The 18,229-nt window shown below is 37.0% G+C and overlaps 1 protein-coding gene across 2 annotated transcripts in view; it reads right to left on the bottom strand.

The window, feature by feature from the left end:
* Positions 1-17,044, bottom strand: part of PREX1 (phosphatidylinositol-3,4,5-trisphosphate dependent Rac exchange factor 1) — a 124,713-nt gene extending 107,669 nt beyond the window's left edge. For both annotated transcript variants that reach the window (XM_029286219.1, XM_015826438.1), the window contains exons 1-4: positions 17,002-17,044; positions 12,288-12,410; positions 8,848-8,952; positions 5,433-5,534 (exon numbers count right to left, since the gene is read on the bottom strand). In XM_029286219.1, the coding sequence (XP_029142052.1) occupies positions 5,433-5,534; positions 8,848-8,952; positions 12,288-12,395 (315 nt within the window). In that variant the 5' untranslated portion in view covers positions 12,396-12,410; positions 17,002-17,044. The remainder of the gene's footprint in view (positions 1-5,432; positions 5,535-8,847; positions 8,953-12,287; positions 12,411-17,001) is intronic.
* Positions 17,045-18,229: the final 1,185 nt, after the last annotated feature.

The following is an 18,229-nucleotide window of genomic DNA, read 5'->3' as shown; positions in this document are numbered from 1 at the left end:
ACAGTTGTGGGATTCCAGGGCCTTGTGATTGCCATTTGCGACTTCCCAGCCACCATCCAAGAAGCAAAGTTGATAGGGGAAGCTGGATTTATTAATGACCATGTGACTCAGATAACAATTGCAGTAATTCACTTAAGAACTGTGGCAAAAAAGGTTGTAACTTTGAGCACAACTCATTCAACAACTGCCTTACTTAGCAATGGAAATTCTGGTCCCAATTGTGGTTGTAAGTTGAGGACTTCCTATATATCTGAATTATAGAATCTTAAGCTTATATTTCCCAAACAAAGAAACTGCCACTTTTGAAGCTCATGAATTATCCCATTTCATCTAATGCCAGCAGCTTCCTAAAAAAAAAGCAAATAGCAAAATACAATATAACCTACAATATTGTGGGGAAAAAACAAGGCAAGCATGCAAAGGGAAGGATCAAACGTATTTCCTAGAAGAAAGGATGTTGTTCTGTTGAAACTTGCTTTGTTTTTATATGAGTATCTTGTTGCCACCCACTGACTTTTTTCTACAGCAAGCCAATAATCTTTATTTACTCGCTTCGAGAGCAGAGCACGTTTTTTTTCTGCAAAAATCTACTAATATCCATATAAAATCATTCTCTTGCTCCCTGCTGCTTGCATTTTGTGCCACTGCATTGGGTGGTATTTCTGCACAATACAAAACTGCTTTTCCATTGGATCGTGTTACTTCTTCCAAATTATACAATGAATAAGCCAATATTATTTTATTACAGTGAAATAATTATTCTTTTGCAGAACTGAAAGCACATAGCTGTCAATTTTCCTACTAGAGCTTTAAGCTTGGGAAAGCTGACGTTTTAGCACCTTAGCATCTAGCTAATTAGCACCATCCTGTCTTTTTTTATACAATCCCAGGAAAAGATAAAGGGCACTTGGCCAGATTTCCATCACAACGCTTATCTCTATTGATTTCTGACACCTACCATCATGAAGGGTGGCAAGTATTATGCTGTTTTGCATTTTCTTTCAAGTAAATCTGGAGTCTGGTAATTCAGTTTTTACCTCTAGGTGATCCTTTCTTAGGAATAGAGGAAACTCCCTGCCTAGGCTACAGCCTGTAATTATCAAATGCCCTTTCAAGTGGTTCATACAGCTGGCAGGCATGGAAACCAAAATAATACAGCCTTGAGCTGCAGCCAGATAGTACCTGAAAATCTAAGATGCAAATAAATGAAAGCAACTATCCATAATCCTTTTGCCAAACAACCATCAGTCTGTTGATTCCAAGGATGTGTTGTGTTACTATGACCTACATATCCCATTAACGTAGAGGACAAGAAAGCAGAGAGAAATGCTATTAATCTCCACCCTGAGGATGAGATTTATGTGTAACCACATTGCTTCCAATTCACTCTAATCCCTCATTTTATTCACAGAATTTGTCCTCTCTGACTGGAATACACTAATTCAGTGCCCAGAGGTTGAAGCATGCAGCAGCTGCCTCACTGATGAATTCAACAGTTAAAAGTACAGTCGTCTTACAGCACTAAGTATATGCTAGGAAAAGCATTGAGTAAATAGCTTAAATACACGGATTGTACAATGTTACTATAAATTCCCCAACCATCAAACTATACTAATACCAAACTTTTTAAACATTTATTGCAACTCAAAATATGCTTAATTGTCTAAGAATTGACTCAGGCATTATACCTAGCATAAGTTAAGTTTCTTATCCTGTCCTCTAAAACTGTAATCAAAGGCACAGAATGAATTGTGCCAGCCAAAACTCACACTAGTGATATTCACATGTGACTAAGCCATCATGCAATGATCCTGTTCACCCTGGATGATACAGTTGATTAGTAATCATAATTATAATTATAATAAAAAAAGATTGAGTGCAAGGTGTTTTATTAAAATGATAATTCCTTATAAGGATTTCAGCCACAAAGTTTACCTTAACATTCAATTGGGCCCACATTTTGCAGTTGTTTAGAGGATACAAGTTTGAAGAAAATAAATTAAAAAAGAAACTCAATATAAATTTGAATACTGTTTCCCCTCAATCATCATAACTTTATAATCATATTACAATATACCTATCTCTTAAATCTGTTTTTCTCCTCTCTGATTTCCATCTTTTTTCTATTTTTTCCTGAATTCACATTCCATTCAATCTTTCCTCTTCTTTGACATTTATGCCACCTATTCTGAAACTCTTTTCCCTAATCTGATAATACAATGTTTCTTCTCAATGGGACAGCCACAATCATAATCGAAAAGGAAAGAGTGCCTTGTGATGAAAGATGCCAAAACAAATTTACTTCAAAGCTGCATATGCTCATGTTTAAGTAAAAAAGCAAAGGTGGATATAATTACTGCAACTCAACTAAAAATTCGAGGTATTTATCATGATCAGTTTGCCTGTATGGCTCTTTCAAGTGCTGCTCAAGTCTTCTTAAAGTGCAATTCAAAAACCCTGTAGTGCTCTATGTCTTTTTGGTTCTTGATTGGGGCCAGAGACTTCAAAATACTATCTTTTAACAAGCTTTCAGATAGAGAATGGTCCTTTATAAAAAAAAAATGCCACAATGCCACCCTGCAATCTGTGAGCACTGATGTGTTCAGGAATCCTCTTTTTTAACATAATAATAGTTTTTAAGATCTGAAACAGAATATGGAAAACTGGAGGCTAGGAATAATTCTGCCATCAATTAAGTTGTCCTGAAATAAAGGTAAAGATTCCCCTGTCCAGAACTCTAGTGGGCGATGTTCATCTCCTTTTCCTAGCCAAAGGAGCCAGCGAGGAAGTTGTCTAAAGGCATTTCCATAAGTCAAGACACTTGGAACACTGTTACCTTCTCACTGAATTGGTACCTGTTTATCTACTTGCATTTGTATACTTTCAAACTGCTAGGTGAGCAGGAGTTGGGAAAAGAGAGGATGCTCGCACCATCATGCAGTGAGTGCTTCCAGTCAACAAGCCCAGCATCTTAACTGCTCAGCCTTGTCCTGAAGTAATGTGCATTAAATCTAAAGCTGAATCCACATTAAGCAAATTCTGCTTGACCTGTGGTTAATTGTATGACTTTGGGAGGAGAGGAAAGATATCTGTATCAATGGGGAAATTTATCACCATTGTAAGATGAAAGAATATAAAATTTGTTAACATAACGTCCATAGTGACTCTGGTTTAGTTCACAAGTAACTGGATGCAGCAGTAATTATACAATAGAAGATGCCTTATTTGCTACCTAACATACCTGATTTGCTGAAAAAAAGAAACAACAACATCTATTCTAGAAGTTGTCTAGAAGTTGAGCCATAGCAACTGTACTTCTTGTTTGTATGAAAAGTTTCACAGCTTATCCAAGTAGCTTCCTTAACCTATTCTAGAATCTCTCTTCTTGATGCGCTTGAGACAGTCTAAAGTTGTTCAGCTTCCATTATTTGAAATTTGGGGTTAAGGCCCAGACTTGTCCTTTAGAAAGGTGAAAGAGCAGCATGAGCAGATTCAAGAGGCAGGAGCATAGATTAATGATGATGATGATGATGATGATGATGATGATGATGATGATGATGATGATGATGATGATGATGATGATGATGTTGGAAGGGACCTTGGAGGTCATCAAGTCCAACCCCCTGCTCAGGCAGGTAACCCTATACCATTTTGGACAAATGGCTGTCCAGTTTCTTCTTAAAAACTTCCAATTAAGAGTAAGTAATAATTAAATTAATATAATTATTCTTCCATACATTAAATATTTTTTTTCTTCCACCATAGTAAAAATTACAGTTTGGCAGCAACTAACAATATTCATATAATTTGCTTAAGCAGATCAGTTCAAGATTTATTTTGCATAACATAAGCTTGCTCAGCTGTAACTTTAATTATATATTTTTTGACTTAACATGTTATATGAACCTAACGTGTTTGATTATCGTTATATGTACTGTATGAATCTAGGTAACGGGAAAATTTAACAAGGCTAAATAAGGTTGTGTGAAAGCACCACCTTTCTGCTACCAATTCTGCTCTTCTGCTTTTCGTCAATTCTATACAGTCTCATCAATACAACTGAAAGCCAACCAAGCAATCCACATCAATGTGGATGTTTAAGGAAGTGAAACATAGTCTGGAATGAATTCTGGGCACTTTTATCAAATACCAACTTCCTTGGCGTGTTTATCCTATTCTAGAGGCTTTGAGAAGGCTCCCAAGTGTCAGCCATAATCCCAGAGCAAATTCATGGAATAAACAAGCCCTCCCTTCCTGCTTAGCCTTGACCCAATGATTATTTTGGGCCTCTTGCAAAAATTCAACCAGCAGTTTAAAACAAACTAATTTTTAACAGTCTGACTCATAGACTTAGGTATGTAAAACGGGATTAAGATTTTTGGACTTTTGAAGCATTGCCCTATCTCAAGTATCTCAAGTTATTAGCACTAAGATATATATATTTTTACTAAAAGGTCAGTCCTGTTCTCTATTTGCAAAGCCATGTTTGCATATCTCTCTTGTACACTTATCCCCATTCTGACCTTGTCCACCAATTCAAATTCACACAATATTGCTGAATTACACATTTATAGTGCTCTATATGACAGCCCAAACTTTAATAATTAAGTTTTGTATCAGAATTTTTTTTTCTCCTCATATATCATAACGGCCTTCTTCCTTTACTACATGTTGGCATATGTGCATTTATTTACATGTTCTTTGTCTGTAAGAGAATATTTGATGTTGTTTGAAAATAACTATGGGTTTATCATTTTTAATAGTTCATATATTGATTGATCTTATGGATGTATTTTATGATTTTATTAATGTTTTGTCTCATCTGTTACAAGCTAGGTAGTATCAGAAGGGTATATGAAATATACAGTAGATAAATAGATAAATGAAATAAACAGGCAGTTCACTATCTTGCCTTCCCAAATTCATGGTACAATTTCAAATGAATGAATGGCGAAAGGACAGAATAGAGTAGCAAAACAAATATATAAACTAAAACCAATCCTTTAAATTTTTATTCCTAAGAATCTACTTTGATAGTACCATTTTTAAAATGAAATATTTCTTTTCTTCAGAGTGGTATACTCATGCTTTCTATTTAAACAAGTAACATTGCCATTTAAAGTTACTAAGATATATTTTTACATTGTGGAATACTGGAGTATAATAAGTATGACTCAAATTTAGTTCAAAACAACAAATCCACAATGCCTCAAGTCATTCAATGTAAAATAATCAGGAATGAAAAAACTAAATACCATGTTACCTATGGGAATCAATCTGTTGTAAGCCATATAAATCGTTTTTATTGTATTCAAGTTTTATAAGTAGCCTCTAAGTAAGTGGAACTTTTCATGCAATGAAGAAAACTGAAAAACTACAAGACAAGGATCCAAGAACATAGCTATCAGGACAAAGTCTTCATTTGGTGTTACCTTGAGGAGAAGTGGGTATTTGCAAATCCTCTGTATTGGAGTTAGGAGATAACCTTCAAGTGGAATGTCTGTAGTCTTTCTACCTCCCAAAAGCATGCAACTCTGCAACCAGAAAAGAATAAGAATATTGCATTTCACTCAAAACGGCTCAATATATCATGGTAATGAATAACATTTTGTAGAGCTAGTTATTTGTAGAATCCTATACAATGATGGACTAAGAAAATATACAAAAATCATGTCAATGTATAGAGAAAAGGGAATATTTTATTTATTAAAAAATATATAGCCTGCGTTTCTTTAATAGGACTCAAGATAATACCTTCAGCAACGCTCCCCAACCTTTCCTGCGGACTGGCAGTGGTTGGTGGCAGCAGGCGGGAAGGGAAAGGGGATAGTTTTGTGCATGCACCCGCTCCTTGCATAAATGGATTTTCATGCTTGCATGCCACTGGCACGGCCCAGTTCCCAACAGGCCGCAGTCCAGTACCAGGCCACGGACCAAGGGTTGGGGACCCCTGATATACAGGGTTCCCAGAAAATCTCCCAACCAAGCACTGCTCAAGGCTGAGGCTTCATTGCAATCCAACACAATTTTCACTAAAACTTCTAAAGTCAACATAGTACAACACAAAAACATCTGGACAGCCATGTTTATTTTATCCAAATAGCCATACCATTCACAGATAAAATGAACAGCTAAGCTGGCATGCATATTTTTAGGAATGAAATATTCTAACATTTAGGTTCTTAGCCAACATGATGGCATCTGCAAACAAATACATCCATATATTTGCATTCCTAATCAACATATCACTACCATCACTATAGGCATTAAGCAACCCAGAACATGTGTCCTTGTAAATGCTAAGCTACTTACTAAACATTACATATATTCTCATCTAGGGTTAATTTCTAGCATATATTGCTAGCATTGCAGACAATAGCCAACATTCATCTCCATATACATGGGAAAAATCATAAATCAAGCTTATTCACTTTTACATTTTATATTTTCTCTAAATCAGAGGTTCTCAAACTCTGCAGTATCATAACTCATTACAATTATAAATACAGATTCCACAGTGCCCCTTAGTGTAATGCTCTACACTTCTTTAACACATGGGCATCTGCAACAGGAGAATGTGAAGGGAATGATATTACTTGAATGTTGTCATCATCACACAAATGCAGAAAGTTACATATTTATGTCAAACATTGAGATGCAAATATATAACAGGGGCATTTACGGGATGACATTTTCCACATGTGCCATTATTTCAGCATCACTGTAATTTGTAGCAGGTGTTACTGCTGTGGCATTTTACAATATAATTATTTTTATTTTGTTCCAAGAAATCTCTACATCTTTCTTCATTATGTTTATTTTCCAGTTAAGGTTTTTAGGGACCACCTACACTTCAGAATGCATACCTCTGGGTTACGTTTTCATTAAATTAGGGCAAGAAGGCATTCATGGGAACTGAGGTATCCATAAATACCTAGGTAATATTGTAGACCCATGACCACCAAACTAACTAAAAATAATGTTTTAAAATTTAAAAAATCTTACAGGTTTTTGCCACTCTGAAATGAAAACTTGCATGTGAGAACCTAGGACTGAGATGCCAAAATCGTATAACATTTGACAATTTTACAAGAAAGATCAAAGAATATTCTAAGGCAGAATCACTACTTCAGGTAGCAAAAACATGCCATTCAGACAGATGTCTCTTAATTTTTTAAATTATTCTCATTTTACTGTGATATGATCATGCTGGCCATAACTTGTTTGGAGAGATAGGAAAAAGGAAATTAAGAAAGGGGGCGGAGCTGTGGTGGCACAGTGGTTAGAATGGAGTAATGCCAGTATTCGTTTCTCACCGGCTCAAGGTTAACTCAACCTCCATCTTTCCAAGGTTGGTAAAATGAGAACCCAAATTGTTGGGGGCAATATGCTGACTTTGTAAACCGCTTAGAGAGGACTGTAAAGCACTGTAAAGCGATATATAAGTCTAAGTGCTATTGCTATATATATGGAACTACCAAGTCACAAGATCAGACTTCCATACAGATACCACATGTAACTATTTAAAATGTTTTTCAAGAAAAGCAATGTAACACAACCCCAAAATCTTCTCAGCCTGTCAAATTTTGGCCAATGACAAAGCCAGGAAGGTGGCTTCATTCTGGTACTTTAAAGTTTGACCTAGACACCAAAGAAGGAGCCTGTGAAATGATGAATAAGGGTATAGATATTTTTTTTCTTGGCAATCCAATTAATAAGTTCAGGAAATGTGCTGGAATAACAGCTGTACTCAGATTTCCTCTCAATAATTCAAGTCAAAGATGTAAATTAATACACTTGAGATAAAAGGAATGAAAGTTTTAATACAGCATAAGTAAGCAAGCTTATGCCCATTGGCAACAATACAACATAGATATAACACATGCAGACATAGATATAAGACAAACAAAACAGGTCTGCACTAAATGTCTATGGAGACATTTCAATCATCCAAGTCATCGTTGTCCTAAACAATTGGTCTTTTTTGGTTTTTGCTTGAAAATATTTTGCTTCTCATCCAAATTTCTTCAGTTCAGAAGCTTCTTCACTTTTTGGATGAGAAGAGAAACCAAGAAAGTCCAGTTGCCTTTTGGAAAAAGCACCTTTGGGATAGGTCTGCACTAGGAGTCATAAATGTTTTTATGGGGAGAGAAACAGTAAGGGGGACCCTGGTAAGTTCCAATGCAAATTGAAAAGGTTCTCTGTTTCCATATTTTGCATCTCATCCCATCGCCTTTTTGCCTCTCAGATGGACTAATACAATGAGCTCTACAAAGGGCTGCCTTTGAAGACTGCCCAGAAGCTAAATTAGTACAAAATACACACACACACACATATAAATGTTTTATATGCATTTTAATATGTAAGCTTTAATAATAGTTTATGTTCAGTATGCTTTAATAAGTGATTTAGCTTCAACTGATTGAAGCAGCATAGAAGCATAACAATAAACTCAATAACACAATCTGTTCAGTGTATGCCTCCTGATTAGAGATGCTAAAACTTCCTCCCTCCACACATGTGACAGTACAAGAGGAGGCCAGGAAACAACATTTCTTCATTCTTAATCCATCCCCATAGAACAGTTTAGCCCCAGAGATCTAGATGGCTCAATCCCTGATGGTTTTCAAGAAAATAATTAAAACAGAATTGGTCTTTAACGCTTTTAATTGCTAGTGCTGCTGAGACCAAATGTCAAGGGAACAGTATTATTTACAGGTTTTTTTAACGGAAATCTTTTCCATTGCGTTTTACCACAGTCTGGGGCATTTATGACTCTACCTTTCTTTTGAGTGTTGGAGTTGGCTTGTCCATAACAAAGAAATTTATAGTACCGTTGATCCTTACCAATAGGAATGCTCTCACAGGAGGGATCTTGTTCAGTTCCATCAAAAGCCGGAGTGCTTTTTCATGGTTGCTGCAATACTCCTCATATACAATGAATTTGTCTTTCTGTGAGAATGAGAAAATAAATTTATGTTAATTAAAGCTTTCTACTATTATTGGTATCTTATTTCAAATCAATGTAAGTTAAACTTTCCATCAAAGCAGTATAAATATGTATATCATGGGGTATGCATTGCAGCACAAACATTGGTAATGTTACTTGTAATACTGAATTCACACATCATTACATCATTTAATCTGGCTGGGAAGGCATATTATGGATTCTACCAACAAGACCTGTGTTTAGTAAGTTCTGTGAGGGTTAGGGTTAGGTTCTGTGAGGTGGGCCTTCTCTGCTGTGGCACCGTCCTTGTGGAACATTCTCAACCTGAAGTTAGGCTCACTCCTTCCCTGCTAAAGTTAACAAGGCTAAAAAGTTAACAAGGCAGAGGAAGCGCTTTCAAGCACCAACCATTCCCAAGGCTGCATTGGCAGAGAAAGGTCTTAACACTCTTCCAGAATGCCAGAAAAATGGGGGCTTGCCACTTCAGGGAGTAAGATGTTCCAAAGCAGGGGAACAATGGCAGAGAAGCCCTCTTCCTAGATCCCACCAAAAACGTAACTTTAACTGACAAGATACACAGTATACTACTGTCTGACCAGGTGAAGTAGGTTGATGTAACTGGGATGAGAGGATTCCTCACATAACCTGGTCTCATACTATGAAGGGTTTTAAAGGTGAAACTTGAATTGGATCCAGAAGCAAACTGGTGTTATATGCCCAATCCTAGGGGTGCCCAGAGCTGCTTGCATTCTGGACCAGCTGCAGCTTCCGGATACTCTTCAAGAGCATATTGCAGTAGCCCATTTGGGCAGCAGTGGGTATGGAATGAACTGCCTCTTCATAACTCCACAGTTGTCTGGGCTTAGGAATCAGACCACAAGTCCATGTAGGTCGATCCACATTGTGCTAGGATCCACTGATCTAAATCATAATGCAACCCATTTTACAGTATAGGATTAGAACTAGACCCTTCCATAAATCTGGAACACATTTTCCCATCCTTGTTTGTAATTTGAATTAGAACTAAAGACCTGAATCAGAGGAAGAAACTACAAGCAGAGGTTAAAAAAAATATTTCACAAGAGAGCAGACAACTAAATTTGTATCATAATCCTACATAATCTTAATACCCATGCTTTGTGGGAAGATAGAAATTGTAGCACAATGTCTGGAGGGCATCAGGTTGAAGACTGCTTTAGGATATATCCTAATACAGGTCAATAAAGCCCCAATGCGTGATGGAGTACACATGGGAATTTATACAAGGAAAACATTCTAAAACTGAGTTCTTTAGTATTGTTGCCATTAATATCACTGAGCTTGTTGCAGCTGACTTTATGCTTGAGAAATAGCACCCAGTGTTGTTTTGTTGATTTTGATTGCAGCTCTGTGACACTGGCCATATTTTTAGAGATTATATTTAGATCATGACATCTCCTGGCAAACCACAGTTCAATATATTCAATAATTATAAAGATGCCAGAGGGCTTTCATCATGTCTTACCAGCTGTCCTTCATGCACAAGACCACAAGAATGAAAGCCATGCTTTAAAATTACTTAGTGCTTTAAGTATTTAATTTACTTTCTGAGTGACACTGAGGTTTCTTCATAGGATGAGGAAACTATCAGTTACATAATTAGAGACACTACCCTCAGAGAAATGAACCTGCATAATTAAGCATATTATGATCACTGATTGCAACTCTTTAAAAATAGATCTTTTCTTGCTCAGCAAATTCTTTCAGTAGGCTACCCTGTAACTTAAGACCACCACACATATTACCACATTACTAAAGTCACTGGATAAATTCCTGCTTTATGTATATGACGGTCATGTATAATTGCAATTCTGTAGGCAACAGAAATATGCAGCTAGCCCATTTCCTGATACAGAAACACTGCATATACTATATGTTCAGCATTAATATTGTTTTATTATTTTTTATTACTGTTATTACTATTATTCACCATTCACAACAATGTAAAGTCTTTAACTAGTACTGGCCTTCATAACACTGAGTTTTTCCTAAGAACCTAGGATGTTGTAATTTATCAACGTAGTACAAGCGCAGAGCCAAATAGTGTGGCATTTTGTAATTGACAGAGGCAAATTTTGCCAAGATACAGATCTTCTAAGGGTCATCCAAGTTTTTTAGATATGGCATCCAGTATGCCGATAAACTCTGGGACCACCATAGCCGGTTTATTTCCAGATTGATTTCCAGATCTTGATACTTCATGATCTTCTTCAATTCTTTGCATATAAATGCATACAATAACAGCATGTGCATTTAACACATATAACAGATAACACTTCTAACACATATAACACCACTATATAAGTTAGTTTAGTATCTGTAATACATTAACTCATATTTAAGAATGCATTCCTTTTAAGGATTGATATAATTTATATTCATGGATACAATCACTACGTAATATAAGGTTTTACGTTATTAATTTAAATATGAAATAAGATTTCCTATTCTAACAGAACTGAACAACCTGGTTGTCAGGACTTTTGATTCCTGACAGGTACTTTGTTGTGCAAAGGTCTAGGCTAGTACCTAAAGAGATCCTGGTCTACTGCTATCCCCAAGCTGCACTCTGCTTGCTAGAAAAAACAGGTGAAGACAGAAAACCCTATTTCTACATCAGATCATGGGAAAAATGGCCTTGGCTATAGGAGAAGGAGAAGAATAAATCTATGCAAATGTGGTCATAAAGAACAGTTGATGATACATGTGTGAGCCAAAGTTAGGGGAACATATGGGTGTGTTTTAAGGACGATACTTCGACTTCTCAACAATGAAGGAATGGACACCATATCAAGTTATTTTGACATTATCTGAAAAATTCTATAGAATTAGATTTTTCCTCCTAAAAAAGCTGTAGACTTGCATTAGGATATGGAGGGCAATGGATATGAAGATGTAAAAGGATTTTATACAAGTCAATTCAAAAACTCTCCCTATTTCCCTGCAGTGTTACAGGCACTTTAGTTTACAGTTTTCGGGGAGGGGGCGCTAAAAACTGCATATATGAGGCAGTCCTTCCTCCAGATAATTGGGACAAAATGTAGCCATTTTTGCAGACACACTGACCAGGTGGGATTTCTTTATTTGGGCTTAGAATAAGATGTGAAGCCAGCGTTGTTTCTCCAAACAAACAGGCGAAAGAAATGAGGCTTGGTCTACTTAAAGGAACCTTACATCAATTCTGGTATCTTATGAAATCACTTGATTGCCAAATCCAATATAGTTAATTTGCATCAAGATACACAATTTCCGAGTCTGGCCACAACCCAGGGGAAATATTTTAATGGATTATACTCACAAATTTTAAGAAAACATCTCCCAGTTCATGCTGAGAATGAGGTTCCGGGTGTAAACAATATTCTAAAGCAGTCAGGAAGTCATTATGAACATCAAGTATATCTTCCATATTGGAAAATAAAATCTGTAATATAAAAAAAAAATTCCAATAATAATTGCCAGTGAAAGCTTTGCAGATTCTTACCCCTCCACCCATTTGAAACAATCCTTGTTATGTTTGTTTTATATTGTTTAGTATTTCATAATAAAACAATTTAAAATTTAATTGAAAGATTAGAAAACAACACAGAGTAAAGGCTATGCAAGAACTAGGAAACTTAATTAACTATGGTTTGGCACATCATCTGAAGAAAGATTATCGTATTATAAAGTTTTAAGTCCCTAATAACTCAAATTTTCACTAACTCTGCAATGAAGATATACCTGTCAGAGTGTTGAAATAAAAAGTTCAACCCTTTGGTTTAATAACATAGTAAAAAGAAAAAAATTAAGCACTGGTGATCACAGTGTGTGTGTGTGTGTGTAGCAAATAGACAAGATACCAGTGTGTCACAATCCTATCCCCACCCATTTGGTATATGCGCATGATGACATATCCACCATCTTGCTGCATTTGACACACAAATACTCCTGCAAACTCCACTAATCTTATCTCTGGGAGAACATACAGAAAGTTTTAAAAAATTACGAAGAGTGAAAACATTCAAAAATGTAATTTCTTTTCTCCAATTTTCCACTATGCAACACCACTATTAATAACTTATTATCTATTGCTAATTTTCCATATCAGTTTCTAAGATGGAATGGTAGTGATATAAGACCCACTATCCTAAACAAGCATAGATATCATTATTAATGATTACAAATCAACTTAACTTCATCCCTGTTTCAATTCTGGTTTGGCAGAAGAATGCAAATCACCGTTGCTCAGTTCAGATATTATTCTAAACTAGAAGTTCATTTCATCATGAGTTCCTTATGGCATCTTGTCCAACTGGTGTTGTTATAATCTCTTTCATCATTAAAGCTTGTAAGATCTCTAATGCTCTTCTCAGCATGAAATATGCCACACAGCAGAGACAGCTATATTAATGGGATCTGACAGACTTCAGTTATCCAACTGGTATGTGCTGCCTATTGTCTCTTCCTTAGCTGCTCGCTTCATACTTCATACTCCTACCTGGAGAAAACTAAGTAATACTGCAAAGGTTACACAGAAAGTTCCAAAGACTTAAATTTAACTTTTTTTGTTGCTGTTTCCTTTTCAGTTATAACTTAAAGACAGAAAACTGGTAGCACAGTTATCTGAATTTAAAATTTCTGGCAAGGAAGAAGCCATATGCTTCTGCATCATTTACAGTACTGAAATGATACCATAGAAGAACCTCTCTGTAGATTGAGGGTTCATCTAGATCAGGAGTGTCAAACTGGCGGCCCATGGGCCGTATGAATAACGTGCAGGCCACACACACACCCCAGCTCCGCAAAGGCAAAAAGCATCGCGATACTTCACAATACGTCATGTGACACGATTGAGTTTGACACCAGTGATCTAGATTAACATCCTGAGTCAAAAGGTAACCAGTTATCTGCTTCTGGAAAAGCACATAAAGGCTTGAGGCCAAAGTCACAAATGGGAATCCTGGAAGCATCAACGCGAACACAAGGAAATTAGTGAGGAAGAACTATGTTACTCTGTGCTCAGACTGCACAGAGTCTCCTAGATGGAATCCTAAAGGTAACAAATGCTCTGTGTTCAAAAACTCACCAAGTCATAAAAGAATTAATCAGTGTTGTACTTAGCATGCTATTTAATGCTGGAAGTGGTAGAAAGCATCTTAATGAATGGTCTCAGCAGCAGCAATTCACAGTGTGATGGAATGTAGTGAGAAGGTGGATTCCCAGGAGGGAAGGCTTTAATTCCAGAGGCGTAAGAGGCAACTCAGCCCATACATCTTCTGGGCTAGAAAGAGGGTGAAGACAGTCTCTCCCTAATAGTTCGCAGAGTATATTATGGATGTAGATAGTGGAGGTCTCAGTATGACAAGAACTTAGCTTGGAAGAATCACCACTTGGCCTGACATGCAGTGACAGCAAAATGGCAATATATGAACAATGATGTCAATATGCAAATTCCAGCATTATTGTATTTACACCTTGACATTGGATCAAGTACATAAGTTGCATCATTGATGATGTTGTCATGCACTGATCATTATTTCCTTCCTTTGTCCTTCCCTCTCATAGATGCCCATGATCTTCAGCTGTCTATTTCCTAGTAATTATATTACAAAACATTTTGTAAAGGCACATATCTTTTCTATGGCAAGTATTCAAAGGAAGTTTGATATGCTAAGGTTTCATTTACCTGTCAAAGTTAATAGTAATTTACTTACAGACCTGTCTTCCATAAATCTAAAAACATTTAGCTTAATGGCTGGGATATGGATAGGAGACACAGGTTCACGCATTTAAGCCACGAACCTGGCTAGAAGATTTTAGGCAATTAAATTTCTCTAAGTTTGAAAGGGTTCAAAATAAAGACTTGTGAAGCCTTTTAAGGGAGGGTAGTCATTTGTAATGCTCTTGGCTACTTGACACATAGGTTGGATAAAAATATAATTACAAAATAGAAAAGAGCACATGTTTCCTTTAAGAAGTCATCCAACTAACACTAGCAGCCAGTAGTTTCATTTGGTACAAATACTTCAAGCGTCAATTATATACTCAAAGAATAAAAAATAAACTAGTTGTGATTATAGAGGAACTAATTTTACAGTCATAAAGCTGAGTAAATAAGAAATGTCAGTAATAAAATAGCAAGGCATACTATTCATCAGTAAAAAAAGAGAATATTAGCCAGAAGTGCTTAAAAGGACTGAAAATAAAGTAGCTAATATAATTTGATAAGCTACTGCTATAGTTCTAATTAGAGTAAACCAAATTAAATATATTGCTTGAACCATTTCAAAACTGAAGAAAGGCCAGCTATATGATAAAAGGCTGCAACCCCACTGCAGAAGGCCTTAATCCTAAATTTTTATTTATTGAGTAGAAATAAATCCCAGTGAAATTAGTGAAGCTAATTGGGCGCACAGCAGCCCAAAGGGCAGAAATGACAAGGAGACAGGTCAGCGGGATGAGCTGAAGTGGAGGTGAGCCTGCAGGACAGAGCATAGGGTGGTGGGCCAGTGATGGGGGGGCGGGAAGGTGGCAGACAGAACAGTAGAGCAGCAGGGATGGGAAAGTGTAGTGTGGCAGGGGTGGGTGGCAGAGTTAGTGGAGGAGAGGCCAGAGAGCAGGGTGCCAGGGTCAGGAGGTATGGCAAGGGCAGGGGGGTGCAAGGCAAAGTGCAGGGCAACAGGCCAGGAGGAGTGGCAAATTGCAGGTGGCAAGGATGCAGGATGGAGCTCAGGGCAGCAGAGTACAGGACAGGAAAAAGAGCAGAGATGGATTGGAGACAGGCCAGTTGGGGGAGTTTAAGCACATCACCTGGATATAAATGTAGGTGGGCTTGCAAGCACCTGAATTTTGATCACCTGACCGTGGGGGCGCGGCAACAGCTGTAACTTTATGTACCAGCTGTAAGTTCCATATGTTCATCACTGTTAATAACTTCAAATGGTCACTGAATTAATGGTTGTTAAGCGAGGACTACCTGTCTGCAGATCTTTAATTTCTTTTTTGTCTTTCAAAATCTTCCCAGGAAATTCAGCAAAGCAAAATAAAACAAAAAATATAATTGTGCATCTGGACAAAAGCCCAAAGAAACTTCAGGAGTAAACATATTTAATCAGCTGAGAAAAGCAAATTAACTTAAATGCAGTATTTGATTGTAAGACAGATATATTTAGAAGCTTGACAAGCAATAAATTAATTGGAATAAAAACAACAGAAATATCAGTTTATTTGCAGCATTTAAGAGCAACAAAAACTTCACTACTGATTTTTTGTTTGCTGAAAACAACAGAGTAGCTTGAGGACTAAGAGACCTTGGATGAAAAAATCAAGGACTTGCCCAATTGCTTTCAACAATTAACCAGTGGAACAACCTGCCTCCAGAAGCAGTGAATGCTCCAACACTGGAAATTTTTAAGAAGAGACTGGACAGCCATTTGTCTGAAATGGTATAGGGTTTCCTGACTGAGCAGGGAGTTGGACTACATGACCTCCAAGGTCCCTTCCAATATTATTATTATTATTATTATTATTATTAGTAGTAGTAGTAGTAGTAGTAGTAGTAGTAGTAGTAGTAGTAATAGTAATAATAGTAATAAATGAAAGAATTTAGCAAGGAGGGAAAATACATCTAATTTTCCAAGTCAGAGGTACTTTGCCTTTGAATTGAACAACAAATTTAAAGGAATTGAGATTATAAGTAAAAATCATAGATTTATTCAACTAGACCTTCTTCTGTTGGTTTTAGAAGAAACAATATTTAGGGACTGAAGCTGGACCTGAATCTTATGATCTGCATGTGGTCGCCAAATTCATTTCTTCATTCTTTGTAGGACAAAATATTATTGGACTTTTCAATTAAACAGGTGAAAAAGAAAAGATACTCCCTGCTGTTTTCCAGCTAAATCTGTCTTGTAGTATTATGTAGTTTCTGTTCATTTAAGGTAATGTGGCAATCGAAGCAATGCCATTAACAGAATTGATGTTGGGCTTCACATTATCTCAATCTTAACCCAAACATATTTTGGAAGCATTACCTTGACATTTTCCTCTGTTATATATTTCTCAGCTTTATCCACAGCATTTTGTCTAATTCGATGCAGAAAGGCCTGCAGGGAAATAAAAAAAAGATAATTATTTTCAAGCTGATCCTTCAGTAATTTCACTTATTTTATCTTCAGGATTTCATAGCATGAGCCATGAAATACAAATCTGGGATTCTTCTGGGATAAAAGGGAGATCATTTTACATACTTAAATCATCAGTTGTAATATTTTGGTATTGGGACTCGACACATTTGATAAAAGCATCTCTTTCAAGTTGCTTGCAGCTTGCCTGACAACAAGCAATTTCCTTCAGAAGCACTTGTGGTACTTTAATTTTGCTTAGACAATTGGCACCATTGGCACACCAAAGGAAACTACTGTTTGCTTAACCCCTCTGAAGCTCCCTTTAGTCCTATAAAAACGTGACTGTTCTGCATTGATTAGGGAGGTGTGATGTCTGGATTTCATCAGGCAAAAAATATCTGTGTCAAGTTAGGGGGGGTAGGAGAGGTTAAGAAATGAAGTGCTTAACCAAACAGAGTGGGGAAAATAAGGACATTCTGAAACCAACATATAGCATATGTGTTTATGAAATCCTATAATGTAGTCTCCCTATCCCGCATCAACACAGACCTACAGAACTGGAAAAAGCCTCTAATGGTATATGACAGTGATGGCGAACCTTTTAGAGACCGAGTGCCCAAACTGCAACCCAAAACCCACTTATGTATCGTCGGGTGCCAGGTGGGTGTGGCCCATTGGGTGGATGTGGCCCGTTGGGTGGGCATGGCTGCGGTGGTAATGGCAGACTGGGTGGGACTAAAAAATTCAATCAATCAATTCCAACTTTGCAAGATCTTTTTTTTTCCCCCACGAGAAGTTGAAATTGATTGATTGATTGAACCTTTTTTTTTTTTTTTGCACACGGTGGCGGAAGCCTAAAGCGAAAAGGTTTTATAAAATCCAGCTGAAGGCCTAGGACTGGGGCGACAGCGCGCATGCCCACAGAGAGGGCACTACGTGCCACCTGTGGCACAGGTGCCATAGGTTCGCCACCACGGGTATATGAGAAAGACCTTGAGAGACCGGTCAAAGAAATGCTGCCTAGGGAAAAGTCAGATAACAGAGGGCATGGCATATCCCTCAGCTACATAATGGGCGGAGGAAAAGACTCAGAAGAGATACCCTTTACACAAACACATACACTAAGTTCTCAGGT

Source organism: Protobothrops mucrosquamatus, unplaced genomic scaffold (assembly GCF_001527695.2).
Source record: "Protobothrops mucrosquamatus isolate PMUCROS unplaced genomic scaffold, P.Mucros_1.0 scaffold3141, whole genome shotgun sequence".
NCBI lineage: Eukaryota > Metazoa > Chordata > Lepidosauria > Squamata > Viperidae > Protobothrops > Protobothrops mucrosquamatus.
Note: the sequence above shows the minus strand (reverse complement) of the source record. Positions and strands in the feature narration are given on the sequence as shown.